Source organism: Ambystoma mexicanum, chromosome 4p (genome assembly GCF_040938575.1).
Source record: "Ambystoma mexicanum isolate Mex_15411 chromosome 4p, UKY_AmexF1_1, whole genome shotgun sequence".
In the NCBI taxonomy this organism is placed as follows: Eukaryota; Metazoa; Chordata; class Amphibia; order Caudata; family Ambystomatidae; genus Ambystoma; species Ambystoma mexicanum.
In genome coordinates this window covers 897,514,103-897,536,240 of record NC_090927.1, presented here as the reverse complement: position 1 = coordinate 897,536,240, position 22,138 = coordinate 897,514,103, and the positions used below count along the sequence as shown (strand labels likewise).

General features: G+C 43.6%; 1 protein-coding gene across 14 annotated transcripts in view; it reads left to right on the top strand.

Moving 5' to 3' along the window:
- MAP3K7 (mitogen-activated protein kinase kinase kinase 7) overlaps window positions 1-22,138 on the top strand; it is a 1,005,666-nt gene that overhangs the window by 948,134 nt on the left and 35,394 nt on the right. For 9 of the 14 annotated variants that reach the window (XM_069606465.1, XM_069606460.1, XM_069606467.1 and 6 more), the window contains 2 exons: window positions 640-755; window positions 3,674-3,754. In XM_069606465.1, coding sequence (XP_069462566.1) covers window positions 640-755; window positions 3,674-3,754 — 197 coding nt within the window. The remainder of the gene's footprint in view (window positions 1-639; window positions 756-3,673; window positions 3,755-22,138) is intronic. The other 5 variants (XM_069606471.1, XM_069606466.1, XM_069606472.1 and 2 more) reach the window with 1 other exon arrangement.

Sequence of the window (22,138 nt, the reverse complement as noted above, 5' to 3'; positions counted from 1 at the left end):
CCCTCCCTCTCTTCTCTCTTCTCTCTCTCTCTTCCCACTGTTATTACAAAATGAATAAGAAGCCACAATACATATATTTGTAATGCAGACTATTGTTTTTGTTTTAGGCAAGTAAAATGTTTTTTTTCTTAATTTACAATGTTTTATTTTTACTATTTACATTCCTTCAATGTCAGATCTGTTAATTTTCCATCTTACCTGTACATCTGAAGTTGGGGTTATTTTCCACCCTGCTATTATTACATGGTACCACATTATTAGTGTTTTATTTCCTCAGCACACTGCCTCTTACCTAAAATTAACATGTTGTGCCGTTTGCCATCTATGGCTGTACCGAGTGCCAACACTGCATCTTCCATGTGAACTATAAATGGCTTCTTTTTAAAGCAATGCTTCTTGCCAGCATGAAATGTGATAATCCCAAATAAGGGAGCATTGATAATCATCCCTTGCAACAAGGGAATTGTGGTAGCACCAAATGCTGATTGGTAGGCCTGAGTCACATGTTGGCAACAGAGCAAAGCTTATTTTTAAATGGTTACAGTTTTCTCCAAGCGGGTGCAAATAAGTTGGGCACATTCTAGCAGGTCGCATATTTGAATATCAGTTGATTAGTTTGTAACTTCAATGTATTTTCAGCCTCTAGCACCATGCCCAAATTCCAAAGAATCTATGGCTGTATTTGAACAACATTGCAAAATGGCACAGGAATACATGAAAGTTCAAACAGAAATTGCATTGCTATTGCAGAGAAAGTAAGTAAAAGCATTAATTACTGTTACTTTTTGTGATGCCTGTATTAACTTATGCGTTTTACTGTCTGTCTTGATATATTGTATAGTTGCACTGAATTGGAAATGTTTTAGGCATTTCTTTTGGTTTCAGAAATCAGTTTGAATTTTGGGCCATCCCCGATGATGTAGCCATGTTTAACACTATTGTCTCAGGAAATATTTGTATTACTTTATCTTTATCATAAAGTAGTTAAGTTCTCATTGCAAGTGGCAAATGAAAATATATTTGTTTTAGAAGTCACAGGTAGTGCACGTAAGTAGCAAACCTTACATTATTTAGATTTGCATTGCTGCCCAGTCCACATCCTGCACTGCGTACATGTGTTCCTCCTTCTGTCTTTTAGCCTCTCATGTTGACGGAAGTCAACACAACTCAAGGAAAACCTTTGCTCCCTTTTCCAGTGCTGATGTGCAAGTCTGATGTGTTCCCTTTCCCCTTCAACCAAGTGTCTCTGCATGCCCTTAACCCATATTCACCCTGTTTATCAGTCACTGTGTTATTCTTCTCTATCCTCACTCTGTTGTCGTCTTACTTCCTATGAATGGGATGGCTCATCTCCTCAGTATGAACTGCCTTTAGTTTGCTGAAATGAGGCACCATTCTAAAATAAATAAAATATCAAAATGAGACAGTTGTTGCCCTGCCTGTAAACTCACTCTGACCCCATAGTTCAACCATTGAAATGTGTCTTGATGCCACCTCCGCTTTAATGCCAACACCGTTCCCCTTTGACGTTAATGTTGCAATTCCTCACTGCAATGTGTGCACGTTTTTTTCCCCTGTACCCGCCGGTACCTCAGTATTCACAAGCCATACCATTAGTGTGAGCATTACATATTCTCATACACTGTGCTCATCCTGTTAGTGTTGCAGGGCACTCCCTCTATTGATGCCTTTGTACCCACAATCTCCAGCATCTCAAAGTGCCAATTTAGACCTCTTCTCTTTTAAGGTGTGGGTCTATTAATCCTCCTATTGGTCAGGATCAAGATCAGGGCTGATTTAGTTTATATGGCGTCTGTGGACACTGGCTGTCAGTGCAAATCATAGATACAACAGTGGGAACCTCCTTCCCCCCTATCACTTATCAAAGGAAGAAGGTGTAGACTACACATTCAATGAAATTCCTGATTGATGAGTAAGACAATATGGAGTGATAAATACTTCCAAATCAAATGATAGCAGAAAAGTATTGTCCGACACATCCAGTCATCCCTAGAGGCATAACATATTTGGTAGGGTTTGGCAGGTGGACCCACCGCTTAGTAAAATTGCTAAAATCCAATCCGATTTTCACTATGATTATGTATTTTAAACCATAGCATGCAATGAATTTCACTGGAAATTGCTTGATTTGTATGTGGTCATTCTGACAGCCCAACTGGGTTTTACTATCTGGTTGATCGTCAAAGCCAGTTCTAGTGTTCTACTTAGCTTACTGCCTTTTGTCATTTATGGGCTTTCTTCTATCTGCCCCATTCAATTGTATAGCACTGGTGTTGTCCAGCAATTGATTGTCCACATTCACTGGCATTTGGAGACTATGTAATACCTATAAAATGCTTTAAGGGTGCTCCATGGATGATTTGTCCTTGTGATGAGCAGAATTGTACTGGCTTCATCATTTGACGTGTTTTGGCTGATTTGTATAGAAAAAACATTTAATGACGTAGGGCGTTGCTCTAACAATTTATTAAAGGTTATTAGTGCACTACAAGCTATTTCCCCAAAACACATTCTGATATTACGAAGAGTACAAAACCAATTGACCAGAGGAACCTCCAACATTAATGGGCCTGGATGCGTTTAACAGACAATGGCCCCATGCCAGCTCTCAATGGAACTGAGTTTCGGCTTTAAAGTTCTTGACTTTGAGGAAGGGAGAGCAGTAGGCTTTATGCACAAACACATGCTCCATAGAACACCCCAACCAGAAACCTGACATCGGGTAAAGCTAATAGTTTGCTTTGAGAACCATAAATAAGTTACGAATATTCACCAGTGATGAAAAGACACGTTGGCCCCCAAACCACTAAATTGTCATCCAAAAGCCCACCTTAACGATCTCCTGTTCCAGAAACCAGTGGAACCACTAATATGCAAAAGGAATGCATCTTGTATTAAGGCATAATGGAATGCACCTGCACAAGACCACTTGCAACTTCCATGTTTCCTGGACTTTCACTGAAATTGTATTGCATCCACTACCAAATGTCACTATCGGATGCTCTGATTAATGTGTTTTGTCTTACAGAAATGCCCATAAGGCAGCACATTTGGTGATACATAAAATTCAATAAATTAATGAATGCAATAAACTCTTACTTTCATCACTCAGATTTTCTAATTTATTTCTGTGGGTTAAGCCCACCATTGCATTCTCAGAAACAAATCTGACAACTCCCTACTATTTCCTCTTGGACTGTCAGACTGCTTTACCCTAGAGTTCTTCTGAGTTTTTACTTTTTTTTGTCTACATACTTTGCACTATACGTACCTTATAGTAGATCTCTTCGTGTTCCAAGGATGTTCAGCTCATTGCCTTCTCTGGAAGAACTATCAGGAATTTAACTGTTTCCTCACACCTATGTTGCGCAATACTGACATTCACTTAAATTAGAATCCTCTTTTAAATGTAAGTCTCTATTTCATTTCATAGAAAATTTGCTTTAGATTATAATTAAGCCAGATTAGATGTCTTTCAGTAACTATTTTTGACCATTATTTCTTTAGTAATTGGGCGTTTTTGACACGATTAGACCAGGCTCTAAAGCTCTACAAAAAGTCATTTTAAAGACTGTGAAAGGTGCCTATTGATTGCCACTTTGCGGGATCCCCGTGACTAATGCCCTATATGTCTGACCTGCTCACATCCCAGGCTTGTGCAGTCTTTACATCCTGATGTTGCTGAGGACATTGAAGGCCAGAACTGGCATGTTGGTGGTCTGGAAAAAGAAAGGTAAAACCTTTTTGTTTCTTTACATAACCCTACTCTTACGTAACCTGACATCTGAAATTGATGCTACGGTCCGTTAGAATTTAAGAATTAAGCTTCAGGTGTGTAGGAAGGCGAATTGTTGATGGTGCTGGTAACAAGGCCTTCTGCATTTTTTTTTTTTTTTTGCTTGAATGTCCTTCGAGACAGAATGGAATCGACATCATAAAAATGTAGCCCCTTATTATCTAATCTGACCCATACTCTTAGTGAAAAGCTGTTCAGGTCGTTTTTTGCCCTGAATCTGGTTATCTGAAACATTTTGAAGATGTCAAAGTTGGACTAACATTGAAAATATGGGAAATTGTGGGAATTTGACAATGTTCCCATTACGTTGGGGCTACGATTTCCAACTTTGTGTGGAAACTATTTCAGAACAGACTTTTTTCCTGCCAAAGGGCTGTAGAAGTGGCATTTTAATCAACAGCAGCAGTATAATCCTCAATTTGGGTTCAGGAATAGTTCCTGGTCCTTTTCACTATTGCCCTGTGGGTAATAGATGCCCCCTTTCATAATCATGCTCTGTCCAATCAATTTTCTCTGAAACAGATTTGTATTCTGAGAAGAAGTGTTGGTCTTTGAGAAATAAAGGTAAAGACTTTCCAGAGACTACCCCCCCCATCCCTACCCGCCACCGCCCGCACCCTCCCACCCACCCCACACAAAAACAATACATAGATGGCTAGATTCATATAATTTTGCGCTATCTACAAGTACATAGTTTTAGGGACTTTTAGTTTGAAGCATCCTTGGCATGTGGAATCACAAAAATGTCAAAAAACCGGAAATGATAAACCTGCATTATTGTATTTGCCTCCATAGGGAATGGTTATTGTTTTTGGAATGGACTGACCTAGAGTTTCTGGGCAATCTTTCTGTTTTCAGAGCCGGAATCTGAAAATGTTAACCTCAACAGCTACACCAATGTTAGTCTACAAATCCTGTATTGGAATTACATGTTATTTTATGGGTTCAAATAAAACAGATGTGTCTTCCATCAGATCATTTCTAATTTATAAATACTCAAAATGACTCTGGATGCTATCCCAGGAGACTTGCTTAAAAAAATATTACATCTAAAACCAATTAAAAAAATACACTAGTTTCCTATCTGTTTTTTTTCCACTTTCTGTTTTTCGTGTCATCCATGAACTAGCCTTATAGTCTTTAAACACAATCAAATTGTCTGTTCCGCTTTGAAAATTAGAACAAGGAAACAGATATTCAGCTAAGCATAACAAGAGGAACATAGAACTATCAGTTTAAGAGCAATAGGCTACAAAAGTATCTAAATATACTGTGTAGTTCCAGGTGAGTCTCAGTAAATTTTTCTGGTCTATGGATCAAGGATCTCTGGACACGGACTGGGGCTTCCATAGGTTTTTTCATACCAAACATCTGTGAAAAAGTGAAATGTATCTTTCAATCAAAATGTTAAGTGAAGTTACTTGTGAAGGTAAGGTTTTTGTTCGCTTGTGAAGGTTCAGATGCCCTTTTCCTCGGCATCATGCTGCCACTTTTTTCGACAAATGTGCTTCCTCTGGCGGTAGCTCGTCCAGACAAGACAAACATTGTTTCTTCATAGTCTGTTTGCTAGACTCGCACCGTAGAGGAATGCTCATTTTAAAAAACATTCCTCTCAGGAGACTGAAGACCGGGAAGCCATTAGGTTTGGGCCATGTAGAGATCAACTCAGAGCCCTTTCAGTGGTGCCAGAGCATCCTAAAAACCTCAAAAGTGTTTTATTACTTAGGGGTGGGGTGTATCATCTGTGGCCAGCTGTCATCCTAGTTCAACATCAAAAAATTCAGAGTCAAAAATCATAATGGTGACATGTTTGCCATTGAGAGTTTCCCAGACGAGGGCTCTCCCAATGCCGAAACCCAATGTTGTGACGCATCGCTCATCAACGAGTTATACTTTCAGTAGGTCAATCTAATTTATTTCTACCTCAGTGGTTGAATCTTAAATGGTAAAGATGGCCTCTAGGTGTGGAGCTAAGGGACACTCTGCCATTTGGCTATGGGGCAATATGACCCAAAAATACTTTTAAAATAGCACTAAAGTGATTGCAGTTTCAAATTTAAATGCAAACTGCCTTCATTTTACTGGGGATACCCACAGGGTAACTTCAAACAGCATATATGAAAGATACCAATGCTAGAGGACTGGAGTTACCGGTAAGTAACTTATTCCTTATACGTTAAGTAGTTCATCACAATCTATCTCTGCCTCAGTGGCAGATTCGTAAATGGTAAAGACACTTAAGACTATGTCAACCATGCCTGTGGCCACGGAAGTGCATCGGGTACCTCCATGCAAACCTTCTGAGTCACAAGAGAACACAAGGGTGCAGTGAGGCATTGAAAGCACTATTTGAAAAAAGAAGTGGGGCAACACCTTCTTGACTATCCACTATACACCACTGAGGCTGGTTTATGCTTTGACTCTGGTGATGTTGTTTACTCTGCCAAGACAGTTCTGATTTGACAGACTGGAGAGAATAGTCTCCACACTCCCCTGACTTTATTTTACCTAGAGCATGGTTAATTATGTGACCCTTCAATGGCTTTGGAATACATCTCCCATGATCTTTTATCTCTGACTTTGCTTGCTATGGCTGACGGAAGTCGAGCTACATCAGTAATCGTAACCTAGAACCTCTCCAAATGGCAAAATATTAACTGTTGGAGGTCTTCAGGCAGATGACTATAAAGCAGAGTATTTCTACCTCCAACCCTCAAAACCACCGTCATCTTTAAACCTTGCAGCTCAAGGAACATCGATGCCACTAAAACCACTGGTTCCGGGCTTTTTAAATCTGCCAGAGAGACCTTTCTCACTCCTAACGCCATAATTCAGGGCCAGAGGCATGGCGAGAAATACAGAGCGCATGACACAAACCCGCTTTTCCTGTGGCAAACCTACCTCAAGACTCGCTGGTTGTGTCGGGTTAAGAAGAGGTTACCATATTCCTCTTGCTCATATCGGTTCACAGCATAGCCAGATCAGGAAATCTGGAGGCTAGCTGGTCTAGGAAAAATGTGCTGCAGCTGTCGCTATTTTAAAAACGGCAAGTTCCACTGTCGGTGCTGACTGATGGGATACATTTTTTGGAACGCGGCCAGATATTATGCTGCCTTTAATCTAAAGGATAACTCAAGATTTCCTGCAGCCGTCGGAAGAAATATGCATGGTTTAGAAGCAGATCATAAGTGTTGTGAAGGACATGCCTGCAGTTTCGCTAAACAGCTACTTTCACAGCCTCCCTTTACAATGCTCTTAGGCGAAGGGCCTCAAAGGGACAGTTGTGGCATAAAGGTCTGCTGGTGCATCTTCTTTCAGCTTTTTGACAGTGTTTTCCCTGGATCTGCGTTCGAGGAGAATTATAACTGGGAAACTGCAAATTGGCCCTCATTTATCTCTACCACGTAGTTCTGGCACGGAAGTGATCGTCTCGGCCTCTTCCATATAATCTCATCGGAGGGGTGAAGCGCCGCAAAGGGCCTCAAAGGGGCAGTTGTGGCAGAGAGGTCTGCTGGTGCTAGAGCATTTTCTTTGAGCGTTGTGGCAGCGTTTTCCCTGGATCCTCGTTCCGAGGAGGATTATAACTGAGAAACTACAAATTGGCCCTAATTTATTTCTACCACGTAGTTCTCGTGCATCACCTCGGCCTCCTCCATATAATCTCATTGGAGGCGCTAAGCGCCATGAAGGGCCTCAAAAGGGCAGTTGTGGCAGTTGACACGGTTGGGACACGGCTCCCCCTTCCGAGGCTTACTGCCATGGGGACATAGTCTGAAACAAGTGCAAGGAGCAGGGCTGCTGGCCAAATCTGCAAAAAGTCCACCTGGAGGTGCATGGACATTAGAGCACTACTGCTGGGAATGGAGGGTGCAGCCTGTGAAGAGCACTCCTACTGGGGAGTCAAAGTATAAGGATTGAACACACCTAAACAAACTGTTTTTCCTGGTAGTTGCTGTGATTGAGCACAGATAACACTGTGCAACTGAGAGAACCAACGTCGTAGGGGCTCACATCTTTTCTTCTGCCCCTCACTTTTCTCCCCATAGCATTCCCTTCTGTGTCTCTTGCTCTCCCCTTTCCCGGTACTTTTGAGAAATCCTCCTCCCCAGGTCACTTATTTTTTAGGTACCCGGTATAACTGGGGGTCCCCGGAAAAAAATAAACGACCTTGGGATTTGCTGCTTCTCAGCCGCCCCCTTGCAATCAAACCCACGGGGCAAGATAGCTTAAAAAGCAAGAGAGGGAGTGTGGTGTTCAAACCCAGGCTTGCGCTCGGCAGAAGACGTCTAAAGAGATGGGGAAATCCGAAATCACCAAGCGAGTAACACTTGGAAGTGACCGTTGCATATCAGCAAAGCGTACTTTGAGCATGCAGAATGCAAAACTAAAAGTGATCTCATCTCCATGCAGAAAAAAAGACAAACGAGAGAGAGGGGGCTCTCCTGCAAGCGCAGGCAGCAAAAATAAAGGACCGGTCGAGCAGCCGCAAGGGGCCCAAGAGTCACACAAAGCAGAGGCCTCTGTGGAGAACATCTCAATCGACAACAATAGCTCTCTGCTGAAACTCTGTAAAGTTATCCAAAGTAGGGATGTAACGGTATAAGGGTATACCGTTAAAGATACTGTGAACAGCTTAATTGAACATTAATAACCGTCACATTGTTTTATACCGGTATACCGTTTATACCGTTAAGTGTGCTTTTCAATCTGATTTGGAAAGGCTGCAGTAAGCAAGTGATGAACTGTCTTGGTCTTGCACTGTTGTATGTGCCGTCTGCCAAGGGGGCCGTGTTTGGCAGACAAGAGCATAGGGAAAGTGAGGCCACATTAGTAAATGCAGCTTGGCTGCGGTGACCGCTTTTTCTCTGTGATCAGTAGAGTCGGGTCAAAGATCAGCCGACTTTGCGCAAATTGTTTTGAAAGCTGCCCAGTGCCTGAACCTTTGTGTTCCCCACGCAAAGCTGGTAACGATGAGCTGACTGACTGGCTCTATACGTATACCTGAGACTCCAGTTCATAGACGCTGCCAGACCTGTATTTCATGGGCAAACTAGAACAAAGTTATTTTGTTTCAGGCATTACAGGTCAGATCTTCTATGGTGATTGTCCCGATTTTCAATTTGCAATTAGCAAGACCACAGGGACATCACAAGGGTGAGCTGAGGGCCTGAACTGAACTGAAAGTGATCATTTTATTTTTCCTTTTGTTCGTATGTAAACAAATGTAATAAAACGGTCAGTGACTTGCAAAACAGTGGAGCCAGGAGAACTTTGCTTAGCAACCACTCAGCCAGCAGGAGCAGAAATGTATCAATTCAGCCTGGCCCGGCATCATGTGCCATTAGTTCAGTAAGTATACGGTCCTACTGCACTGAGCAAACACACATTGGGACAGCTCTTGCTCTGCTTTGTAAAAAAATTTAAAAAAGACGGGCAGTGAAGTCATGCATATCTAATTACTCTCCCCAAGGTTTAGATTCAAGGAACTTGAGTTTCTCATGGTCATGGATCGGATAGCCATCCAGTTCTGTTTTAGCTTAGAATTCTGGGATGTGTAGTTGACCCACCAATTTGAAAGATGGGGAACTACACATCCCAGAATTCAAAGGGGGAATGAACTGGATGCCCTTCTGATGCATGTCCACGAACAACTTTAGCTCTGTAGACCAGGCATGGACTGGCCTTAAGGGCAATAGGCCCATGGCCGAACCAAAAACCCGAAATTCTTGTGTGGCCCAGTTTTTTGGATCAAAGTGGGGCACTTTTTTGGCCAAAATGGGCCAGTTTGATGAGTGACTTCACTATGCGACTAATAGTTTTGACCACTGTTGCTGAATGCATATTCTTTTAAATGTACAATTTGCATTACATTTTATCAAAAATCTTCCCCTTGGGTACTATTCAAACAGTGTTCCAGAAGGAATGAATTCCCATTTGCAACTGTGGGCCACTTTTAGGTTGGTGCCCGAGACAATTTTATGCCCCAGTCCCACCCTGCTGTAGACTGTGTGAACACTGGGCCTGTCAGTGCTTTCTGCTAGTAAATAAACTACCCCTCCACCCCTGTCCTCTGTATAGATTTGCACATTGGCACTAGAGTTCTTGCTTCGCTTAATCCTTCACCTACCTGCCTTCTGCATATGGCACTTGACTTAAGCAGGCAGGATAGATTCTACATTCACATGGGGGTGAAATATTTCTTAGGTCTATTCTCAATTTTTGACACCACCCATGAAAGCATTTCTCCCTCTGAACGCTCAACACAGGGGTCCTAATGCACCCAGACCTGGGGAAAACGGTAATGATGGGGTTCTGGTGAGGTGGTGGTCTAGGCCATATTTGGGCGATATTTATTTTAACTTTGTCATTTTCAAAGTTTTTTTTTTGCCACTATCTTTAAGAAGGTAGATGAACATGTATTGCAAGAATCAAGAAAGAAATCAACAGCGCCCACTGAAAGCTGTTCCTTTAGGATTACATGGTCAGTGGTGACTCCGACATCAGACCTTCATAATACACCAGGCAGGTGGTAAACAAGCTATAGTGATTATATCACTATGCAACCTTTCAGTGTGTCTGTGTTGACAAAAGAAACTCGACGACATGGGCTTTCAGACCGCAAATGAGTGACTTTTTCCCTTTAATGGGATAAACAGTTGTCATAACAAACATTTTATCGCAGCGAGGGGTCATGATGCCCATGCCATGTGGTTCCAAAAAAATGCAAGTCGAGGCCAATTTTCAAAGTGATGACCTGTGACTGAGCAGCAAGCTCGTTGCTCAAAATGTGCATTATAACACTTCCACTAGTCACCCTTTCATTCAAGGCGATCAACGAGTGAGCGCCATGAAAGACCAATTCTGCAGCTGCCTTAGCTTCCTGGAGGATCAGCTAAATATGTGCAGAGACAAGTTTCAAAATGCTACCTTGCTACAGCTGGAAAATCCTGCCTGTGTATTCGTAAATTGACTAAAAAGCATTGACTCAATGGTAAGTTAAAGAACTTCAAATGCAAAAAGGCAATGTATTAAAAAAGTTCTTGGTACAGTTGGAGCAGTTTTTAATGCCATTCCGTAAACCACATATGCCTGCCACAAAATCAATATGTTAGCAATAGGAAGAATAAATACAGTGCCAAGAAGGAAAAGGATTTACTTTGGGTTGGTGGCTTTGGGGTTTATATATTTGTAATGGATAATGTTTTCTAAACCTATGACAATGGGGGATTTCCCTGGTTCTATCATTGAATTTACATATGTTACACCGCAAATTCACTCATCTCTGCGGGTATTCCCTGCTGCCATACCAAAGGGTAACATGTCCGTGATTACTGAACACCTTTTGGGCCGCAAGTAAACTAAAGGCTTTAACGTAAAGAGAGAGAGAGAGAGAGTGCGTGTGTGTATGCGCAAAAGCGCATACTACAATCAGCCTCCATTGATCTGTGGCATGCAGATTATCAAGATGGCAACATGTCCATCTTCACCAGTAGCCAGCAGAGGAGCTAAAAGCCTAAATGACCACTTAAGAAAAGCTATTAAGTTTGCTTTGCCAGTCGCATCAGGGCTCCCCCCCACCTCCTCCTCTCCACATGTGTTTGGTGGAAGCAAGGGGTGGCATTTCAGTGGAAAGTATGTTGAAAAGCCCAATTCTGGCCCTGGGTGCCTGGTTTTGTTTGTGATGATAAATCTGACAATTTATGACCTTTTAAGAAAATATTTAAGATTAGTTAACTCCACGTGCTATACCGCGATAACCATGATATACCGTCATTTGGCAAGAAGATTATCGTACCACCATAAAACTAATACCGTCACGCCCCTAATCCAAAGAAACACTATGGGTCCGAAATATTTTGCCTATGATAACAATCTGGCTTCAAACATATCACAATCACCAGACTTAGAAAAGCTACTCATAACATATAGTTAATCTTACAGTGAAAGTGAGTTGGAGGAAGAATCGAGGCTTGAGTAACTTTGTCCCAATTCTCACAAGAAGTCTTTGCAACCACTGGCCTTTCCTTGACCACACTCGATGCAAAACTAGAAGAAGTTTTAAGCCTCTGTGCCAAAATCGCATAGGACCAGCGGGGGATCCGAAACACTTTGGTAAGAGTGGTAGACGTGATACTTGGGGCCAGCCAACAACTTGAAGAGCCCGAAACCACTCACCAATATAAGGTCAGCCAGAGACACCTGGTTCACCGCGGGGTGCGAAATGGAGGCCCATTTTCAAAATTATAAGGCCAGGAATGATCTATTAACAGAAGAAGCCACGACCACCCTCGGGAAAGGAGACTACTTACTCCAGCCACACTTTACCCAAGGGGCGGTTACGTGGCGGCAACCTCAGAGTGATGCCATAGAGGCCCTTTGTACTGGAATTTACCTAATGGAAAATACTCTGCCCACTCATAGAAGATCCCAAAAGAAACAGCAGCTGTCAACAAGAAAGAAGCAGCAAGAGACCAATTTGAGTAATCACAGAACACAATGTCAGAGCTTGACCCTTAAAAAGCAAATGAGAAAAAAGGCAGCCAGCAAGCTGATGCGGGACGGCATTATAAGGAGGCTAGAACTACAGGGTCCATTGGATGATTGGGTGGCCCCTCCCAAGGAAATGGACAAAGCACTTCCCGCAGGCCCAGATCCCAGACCTCGTACATCAGAAAGGAGGGCCCCTGCAGGCAGAGTGGGCCCCTCTGCTTTTGCGCTCTACACCAAATCAACTGGGCCTGGAGGAGTGCTTCCCTCAAAGACAACTTTCAGGGCCACCGCCATAGACCAAGATGGGATAGACGGAGACCAGTGAGATGGAAAACAATGCTCGCCGAGTTTGCCTCTGCCTCCACACCCAGTAAATCCCAAAGGGTAGCCCATATCATACGCCATCCTACAGACTCATGGAAGCGAAGAGTGGAAGAACTCCAACCACCCTCTCAGTCCATAACAGCAAACCAAGACAGAGCCGTATATTACAGACACACACTTTGTGAAGTTGATTGAGAGTAACCCTACCGTTACCAGCCCATTTCTTAACCGATCATGACTCCTAGAACTGTTTCACTTGGTTCCTTCCCTGGAAAACATTATGACAAGAGACATCGGGAAGCTGAGGCTTCCTAAGTTTGATAGTGCAACCAACTGGGTACAGGTTAATATCACATCCTCTTTTGTGGTCGAAAATGTCTGATAAAACGCTATAGCATTATAAAGACTTGGGTTTTGAGATTCTGTTGTCCGGCCACATGCTCAAAGTATCTTCCCTGCAGCACCACCCCCCAGATAAAATGAAGCCTTCATCATGGGAAACACGCAGTCACATGCAAGGAAAGGAGAGACTGAGGGGGTACTGGTCCCCAATAAAAACATCTAGCTTGTGACCAATGGATAGGACTGATGACTGGCCGCTCATTTCCTGCAAAACACGAGGCTTTCATTCCTTCCTCAACTACCAGCCAGCGCTGGAATTGATCAGGAGGGTGGAGCTATACTGTTTCCAGGAGATATGGATGACGACCTGCTTTGATTTGGACGGTTTCTCGATCCTATTTAATCTATTAAAACCCCCTAAGAAGGAGCATCCTAGGGTAGGTTTGTGCATTGGGTGGAAAAACGTATCTGAACCTAATAAACTGTAAAACTGTGTCCCCTCAACGCAACCTAATTTGTGGTCAAGTGTAAAAACCTCTGGCCGGGGGGGGGGGGGAACCCACATTGGTGCTGACAATATATGACCCACCGGGAGGGGAGGGGACAAAGGGTTTGAGAAAGGTCTTGGTAGACACCCTCAGAAACTGAAGGCATTACTATCGTAAGGGGGGCATCATTCTGACTGGAGATTTTAATCTCGATTGTGTCTATAACCAGGCAGGTCATATCTGTTTGGGGAGAAAGGATGGGCTGGGACCCGGAGCATGTAACTTGAGAAAGGCCCTAGACGAGCTTGATTTCTCCCCCTTGGTGGTAACAACTGGGAAAGCACAAACAACATGGTCAAATGGAACATACAATAGTAGTATTGATTTCATCTTTGTAAACATGATCATTAAGAGGGCTTCCCCGAAGTTTGAACTACTGAAGTGTAATGGAAGCATTGACCATTGCGGGTCTCGCAAATACCACAATTAATGTGCAGGGAAACGGACTACTCTGGTCAGAAGCCCGGACCATATATTTTAGTCATGAAGTTAGACCGCTTGGGCAGAGGGAAGTAGAAATGTTGGCCAATTGTAACTGGGATCTACAGAGACTGGTGTATACATTGGCCAAATATTCCCCCATCAGCCAACCAGTGATTGCCAAACAACTGGGAGAAGTAAGACCCAGATTTGACCCTGGAATATTCAAGGCTAAAATGGAATTTCATTCACTAATTAGAATTAAAAGATCCCAGAATATTCCATTGGTAGAGAGAAAGAACTACAGAAAAGGGCTATATTGAGGTACAAAGTATGGTTGCTTAATTACAAATATGGGGAACTCTCGGCTGCCTGGCCTGGAGATTCACAGATAAACTGATGAAAACAAATGACTCCAAGAGGTTTTGGCCTCTCATTCGTAGTAAAGGGATGGGCAGCATAGCATTGGAGGTGTGTGGAGTAACTGAGGCACAATGAGATGCCTTTGTTGGGGAAAACCGTTAGACGAGACAGAGAGCTGGGGGATCAAATGGAAACTTGTAAAATGAGGAACACAGTGGTGTAAAAGCACACAAGTGGAGCCGATATTGAGGGGTTGTTAACCAAGCTCAAACTCTCAAAGGCAGTGGGGCCTGACGGTCTGTGCAACATAGTGTTGAAAAGTGATCCATCTTTATGGGCTCCTATCCTACAATCCCTCTTTCTACACATCTGTGAAATGGGGATCCTACCTAAGAGCTGTAGAAGCTCTATACTTATTACCAGTCCATAAAAAGGGCCCCAAAACTCACCCTCAAATTTTAGACTGCTAGCAATGTTGGACCCTAGTGCAAAGATTTTTGCTACCTTACTGTTAGAACTTCTAGCTAAGTGGGTAAAGAGAGAAGGCCTGCTTCCCTCCATGTGGGCCTCGATGACTTTGATAAGATACCCATGCCTATCCTGGTACAGTGCTTTATATCACTTTTGTGGACTACACGGCTGCATTCGACAGCATCGTCAGAGAAAAGTTATGGGAAAAGCTAGCAAGATGGGGAATGGACCCCTCGCTGCTATATTTCATCAAGGCACTCTATTCTGAAACAGAGGTTCGAGTGAGACTTTTCCAGGAAGGAACCCTAACAAAGCCCCTCTCAACTAACATAGGCCTTAAGCAGGGATGCCCTCTGGCCTAGATTATATACGGCAGAACTAGTTCAAGCCTTAGAGAAGGCTCATAACCACCCTCCCTGACCCCCGGCCCCCAACTTTTGGAACGGAAGTCCGTAGCTGTCTAACGTATGCCGACGATACTGTTATCACAGTTCGTACTGCCATAGACCTCCAGCGTTCGTTGCAGGCCTTGGATATTTATTTCAGAGAACACGGGCTACACCCTAACAGCACAGAGACCAAAGTCCTTAGGATAGGAAAAGGAGCATATGGGCCCCCCACATTCAGATGGTACTTGGGTGGAGTGAACCTGGAACAAACGGAAGAATACAAGTACCTGAGAACGATGATCGGAGCAAAACTGACCCTGGCTCAATTGAGGAAGGGAGTGTCAAGTAGAGCCTAGAAAAAGTGGTTGGCGAAGAAAAAGATTGACATCCATGGTGCCCATTCTGTTTCGGCTAAACTCGGAGTATACAGGCAATCGATAGTCCCCAGCATCCTATATGTGCTAGAAATCTTTCCATTAAATATGATTGACCGGCTGCCAAAGCTGGAGGCAAAAATATTGCGCCCTCTGCTCGGTTTTCCATCTAGTGTACCAGTAGAAGCAGTACGCCTTGACTTGGGGCTCGCCTCACTGCTCTCACTATGGAAGATCACGGCCTGCAAACTGGGGGTAAAAATACAGCCCAGTTAAACTGGGCAGCGTACGATACATCCGCTGCAAAAAAAAGCATTTGGTATAGGCAACTGGGGAACATGGTGGCACAACACGTTGAGGTTCTGGGAATCAAAAACCCTCCGGGAACCTGGTTGGACCTCCACCTGACACAGCTGGAGAGGAAAACCCAGATTCCATGATATTTCAATAGGGGTGAAGCACTTGGCAACCCTACGAAAATACACTTATTCCCACCAGGGTTTTGATCAGGATTCTCCAAGATCCTACCTCACAAAACATAGTATTCCCGCTCTTACACGATTCATTCTCTCAGTGAGACTAAATATTCTCCGGGTATTGGAAAATTCTGAGGCTTGTGAGGAGATCCCATGGGCCGAAAGGCAGTGTCGCCTGTGTCGGTCCAGTGGAATCTCAGAAACACATACTCACAAATTGCCCAGCACTCACGAGGGAATATGAGAAGGGGTATTCTAAGTTTAAGATGCAACAGGCAGACCAACTCTGGAATGCAATCTATTGGGCAGACTCACTCTTGATAACAGAAGTGGCATTCCATGTCTGGCAAAGGGCCAGGGGAAAAATTGAAAGGGACAATATAGACGCTCCACATGGACAGATAGCACCAGGGCAGTGACGAGATATATTAGTTATATAAACTGGTCCCTCTTTTAGTTGTAAATATGAATTTTAGGTAGTTACGGAATTTTATTTTTGTGATTTTTGTTTTGTTTTATATAGTCTTACACCTATGTATGATATGTATTGAATTGTTTTTATGAACTGTTCTTTTTATAAATTGTGTATCTTTTATAGTGTAAAAGGTCACACTTGACCAATAAGCTCTCAATTAAAAAGAATGCTCTTATTGAGCGAGACTGACTGGCTGAAAGTAGACTGGCAGTAGAGTATTCTAGAGCACTCCTTTTTAGGGTCAACTCTTTTTAGTGCTAACAATGGCAGAAAGGTGACACAGGCTGGGGAACCACCAGCGGATTCAACAAAGCATACCTTGCGAAAATGTATCTTAAAGAAAGGTGCTGGTGAACCATCTCCATCTCCAGGAGAGAGACTCCACGACAACCAAAGCAGTCTCTCTATTCCTTGCTTTCTCACCTTTTAATGCAAGGGTGGGTGGAAGCATGTTCATTTCTTTAGCCGCCTAGATAAGCTGAGCAGTAGACCATTGTGTATTGAATATTCAAGATGGCTACAGAAAAAAGGGTTTGGAGTGCAGCATGTAATGTTCTACCTCGTAAAATCCTCTTTATCTGGACTGGCCTGTCTAAGAGGTCCATGAATTACTGTATACAAATCTAATTTGAAAACCCTCCCCCATTTTAACAGTAGAAAGAGGATCTACTCCCAGAACTATTTAGTACTCAAAAAAGGCACTGAGTAATTCAGACCAATCTTGGATCTGAAGGTGGCAAACAATTGAATGAATAAACATTCAAAGTGTTGGCCTTTCATCGGATTTTCCCTTTTCTACTGAAAAAAATTTGGCTATGCGTCATAAATCTAAAGAATGCATTACTATTACATGCTGGTTGCTTCAAAGCATCAACAATTCCTAAGTCCTGGTGAAGAATCACAATTTTTAGTTATATGTGCTAAGATTTCACCAAGGTTGGCCATCACATTTTCTCCAAATGCATTGCAACGTTTGCTGTTCATTTCAGAAACTCCTAGGAATTGTTTTTGTACCCCTAGCTGGACTACTGGCTATACAAGTGAGTTTGCTCCAGAAAATAATTATTTCCTGCATGCCAGTTCTTCATAGTCTGGAACCTAATCGCCTTAATTTAAAGCTAGCGAAGTTGTCACCAATTACAGTGCAAAAACAAAAATATTTTATTGCTATTCTGGACACAAACATGAAGAAGTGTCTCCTTTTGGAGAGGGAACTCAAACCAATCTGCCAGAAATGCACTAGTCAGCCAATTCTCACTCTGCAAGGTATCTTCTCTCTTGATTCCCATTGCATCTTGTAATTTAGTATCTCAAAGGTAGTGATTGGCATGAGTCTTTTCACTCGTGCATCGAGGATCAATGGTGTCATAAGGTAGGCTCCTATGGGGAGAAACTGACACCTTCCATGAAAACGTGGACATCATTACACTGATGCTGCAAATCCTCAAACTTGATGAAGGGGAATGCCTTCTAGAGAAGTCTATATAGATTATTTCCCGACACAGGAAATATGATCCACCAAGAAGGAAACCTTCATATAAACATGCTGGAATTGAAGGATGTACGTCTGATTATCGGACCATAACTGTGATCCACATCCCATGAGCACAGCACACTCATGTGGACATCTTAAGAAGAACACAGATGGGTGTTAAATGAGTGTTCAATGATAGTTATTGCACTTGTGCTTTCCTGGTCTGTAATTCCAGAGAGATCTTCTTGCTACAGCAGAACATGCAACGTTAAATATCTTTCAATTGGACAGGGACAGTTTTTATGATTTTGCTCTGCCACCCGCCACCTACTGTAGGCAATAATTAACCCCATGGAAAAATTATATTTATAGCGGAGAGTATTTTTAATGGTTGTCCCAGGTATCATTCTGGAAGCTTCCATGCAGGCCCGATCTGCTGACCATGTTGAAAGGCAGGGTGTACCATAACATGACTTTTTTTAACCTCTCAATATAGCTCTTGAATTCATCCAACAGGGACACCTCAGCCTGACTGTGGATTGCAGATATATACTAAAAGAGGTAAGGTGGTTATCCAACAAAATATTTTATGCCTTCCAGTGGAAGACACCCTACCTATGGCTCCTCTAGAAAGACTACACCCCCAAATACTTGTCAGGTTGATATTCTATTTCCATAGTTCCTACATCTGGCAAAAAAACAGGCATTTCATTTGACTCGCTAATAGTACATTTGACAGCTGTTACTGTCTACTGAAAATCACCCGCTTTCACAAAACACCTGTAAAGAGACCCTGATCGTGGCTCACACCCAAGTCCTCCAAGGAACTAAGCATTGTTTTGTCAAAACTAATTAGTCCACCTTTTGACCCCATCTAAAAGGCATATTTAAAATACAAAACATGTAGTATTTTCAGTAACAATTGTAGCGGCTACGGGGTGACTGAAATAAATCCTCTTTCACAAACCAGGCACAGTATTTTGTAGGACTGTTATTCCTTAGAACAGTTCTCAGTTTCACATTAATCAAACAATTTCACTGCCACCCTTTTCTCCTAATCCTTCCTCTCCAACGGAGAGACCCGGCTACATGCCTGTTGTAAAAAGAGCGCCCATTTGGAGAAGACAAATGATAGCGGAAAAACATAACGTTATTTCTGAGGCTTGTGGAATCTGCTTAGATTCACATGCTTTGCATAGGCCGACATCTAGTGGAAGCTGCAGAGTATTATAGTCAAATTGTTGTTTTCGAAATTCGAAAAGGGATGTCGACAGGGCGTGCCAGTAATACTATCCCTAGTGTGACGTCCACTGTACCCATGGTGCTTCACGCGTCGAGGTCCATCAGATTTCTTTTTCCGCCATCGTACACGGACGCTATGAGTTCTCCTTTCGGCATACTGCCATTGATTTATACAAATTGGAGATAGTTTATCTTCCTATCCTTTATATTCTACATCACCGACTATCGAACATCCGACAATGGTGAAGATAAGACCGTCGAAGACTCCCAATGACGGATCCGCCCTGCCTTGGTAGGCCGCTTCGGGCTTCGGCCCACACAGTAGGGAGAGAGGGGAGGACATTTCAGTATGCATTTACCCCTTTTCGTACATTATTCTCGCCTAGCTGACGTGTCTTTCCATTATGGATAGAACCCCTTTCAAATTGTGCCTTAAGTGTAACAAAAAAATTCCTGTGCGTCAACAAGCACCTGGTGTGCAATCTTTGTCTCCCTGTAAGCTCTTTAAACCCAAGATGTTAAAGGACCATTTAACCAAGCGCTGGGCCCACCACGCCATGTAGGTCGAGGGGACTTTCAGCGACGGCAGCAATGCCGCGTTATCCGACAGTGAAGGCTATGGGGATACTTCAGTTTCCTAAGCACAGGCCCCCAATCCCATCAGACAGGCTGGCGGCCTTGTTATGGGGATGACACCCAGCAGCAGTGGCGCTCTCACAGCCCCTTCCACTAAGCACACAACTCACGGCCGAGACTCAACACGTTCGTCGAGCAAAGGCCCATGCACAACGTCTAGTGACAGGTCTGTAGAATCACTGTCCTCTGGACACTCGAGGTCCCGATCGCCACATGACAGACCCCGACTGTCGAAAGACAGTACAGATGTTGTGACTAAATCCATTCTCGAATGTTGCATGCCAGTAGACTACATTTCGGCTCATTCTGTAACCGAAGTAAAAACGTATACAGGCGGGACTAGCCCATTTGGTTAAAAAAACACGTCCCAGAAGGCCTAATGAAGCGGAGGGGTTCCAAGAAGAAGTCTTCTAAGACCCCTCACAGGGAGAGGTCCCTTTAGAGATAGGGCACCACACAAGGACTCACAGGAACAGGGTTCCTTGTCCAGCCTGCACCACAAGTCCCAGTCACTCCTCAGGATCAGGGGTTTCCATTGGACCCTATGTCCATTCCTAGCTCTGCCCAATGGACATGTGAGGATATTGATAGGCTCATGAAAAGGATGACCTTCATGGCAAACTTTTTTTGAAAAAGACCCTAATTACTTCCAGATTCTTCAGTCCACCCCACCCACAACAGCGCCCTCTAGTTCTCAGGTCCCTGTATCGTCCACTGCTTCTCAACCCCCTTCAAAGAAGTCTCACCCCGATACCCTAACTATTCCATCGCAGCAAGACCCCCCCCAGTCATTGACCTGTATGACCCAGACACTGACAGTGAGGATCTCTATGTAACCCAGAAGGCTGCAGACCCTCACTATGGTGATGATGATGATGAAGAGCCAGACATGTATAACACAGACTCTCCTGTCAACTAGGATTCTCCTGTGGCAGATTCTCCTATAGATAACCAGCCACTACTGAATGACATGCTCATCAAGGCAGCTGAGCACTTCCAGATAAAAACGGAGGAAAGTCAACAAGACAAAGACTTTGTTGACAACATTTTGGGGGATGAAAAGATTGTCACTCAGTTCATTCCCCTCCTGCAGTCTACTCGGCGGAAGATGCAACCCTCGCTGGAAACGCCTAACCAGATGGGGCAGTTAATCCCTGCATCGAGAAACTCTTCTGACCTGCTCCATCAGACCCTCTCTATATCAGGGGACAGCTGAAACATGACTCTCTAGTAGTTACAACAACAAGGAAGAGCGAGGGAACACGCCTAGCCTCTTCTGAGGCACCTCCGGACAAGGAGAGTAAAAAGCTGTACAAGATGGGGAGGAAAGTGGCCTCTTCGTTGACCTTTCAGGCGAGGATGGCTAATAGCTCCACTCTTTTGGTGAGTTAGAACTGCCATAAATGGGATGAGGTTTCAACTTTGTTGTCATCAGTCCCTGAGCCCCTTGTGGCGGCAGAAGGCAGGTAGTTTCAAGCTGCATGTTAAAGAGTAATCTAGACGCTGCTGACAATGGCAGAAGGATTATGGCAGAGGGAACAATTATTAAGAGTCACATTTGGCTACGCCAGTCCAACTTCAAGCAAGAGACACAAGCCACACTTCTTAAAATGCCCATTGAGCCCAATGTCCTCTTTGGAAAGGCCGTTGAAGATGCCTTGAAAACTGCTTAAGAGGAATACAATACACTAAAGTCGTTGGGCCAGCTAACCAATAAACCCATTGGCCCGAGAGGCAATAGGAATTTTCGTCGCTCGCATGGACAAAATTGACAGTGGGTCAGACTACAATCAGAGAACATCCTGGAGTAAATCAAGGCCAAGCCTCACAAGGTTACCCGAGGGGGCAGCGCAGATCTCGCAGCTGGTGGAGGTGGTCCTCGTCTAGAGGTGGTACCACACCTCCAAAACAGTGACTACCCGCTTCATGCCCTCCCATGCCTTTCCAGTAGGAGGGCGTATTTCAAACTTCACCCAAGCATGGGAGGGAATCGCCTCCGACAAATGGATGCTATCCACTGTAGCGGGCAGTTATTGTGTGGAGCTCATCCAGCGGAAACCATCCCCTGCACCAGAAGACTCACTTGAGGGAAGACCAACCCATCCTCCTCGAGGAAATCGCAACGCTGCTCCAAAAGGACCCCTTTGAAATCGTCCCGGCCAACCAGGTAAACAAGGATATTTATTCAACCTACTTCTTGTGCCAAAGAAAGATCTAACAATGCGCCCAGTATTAGACTTGCGCCCTGCAAACAAATATGTCAAGCCACAAAAGTTTTGCATGACTACGCTACAAGA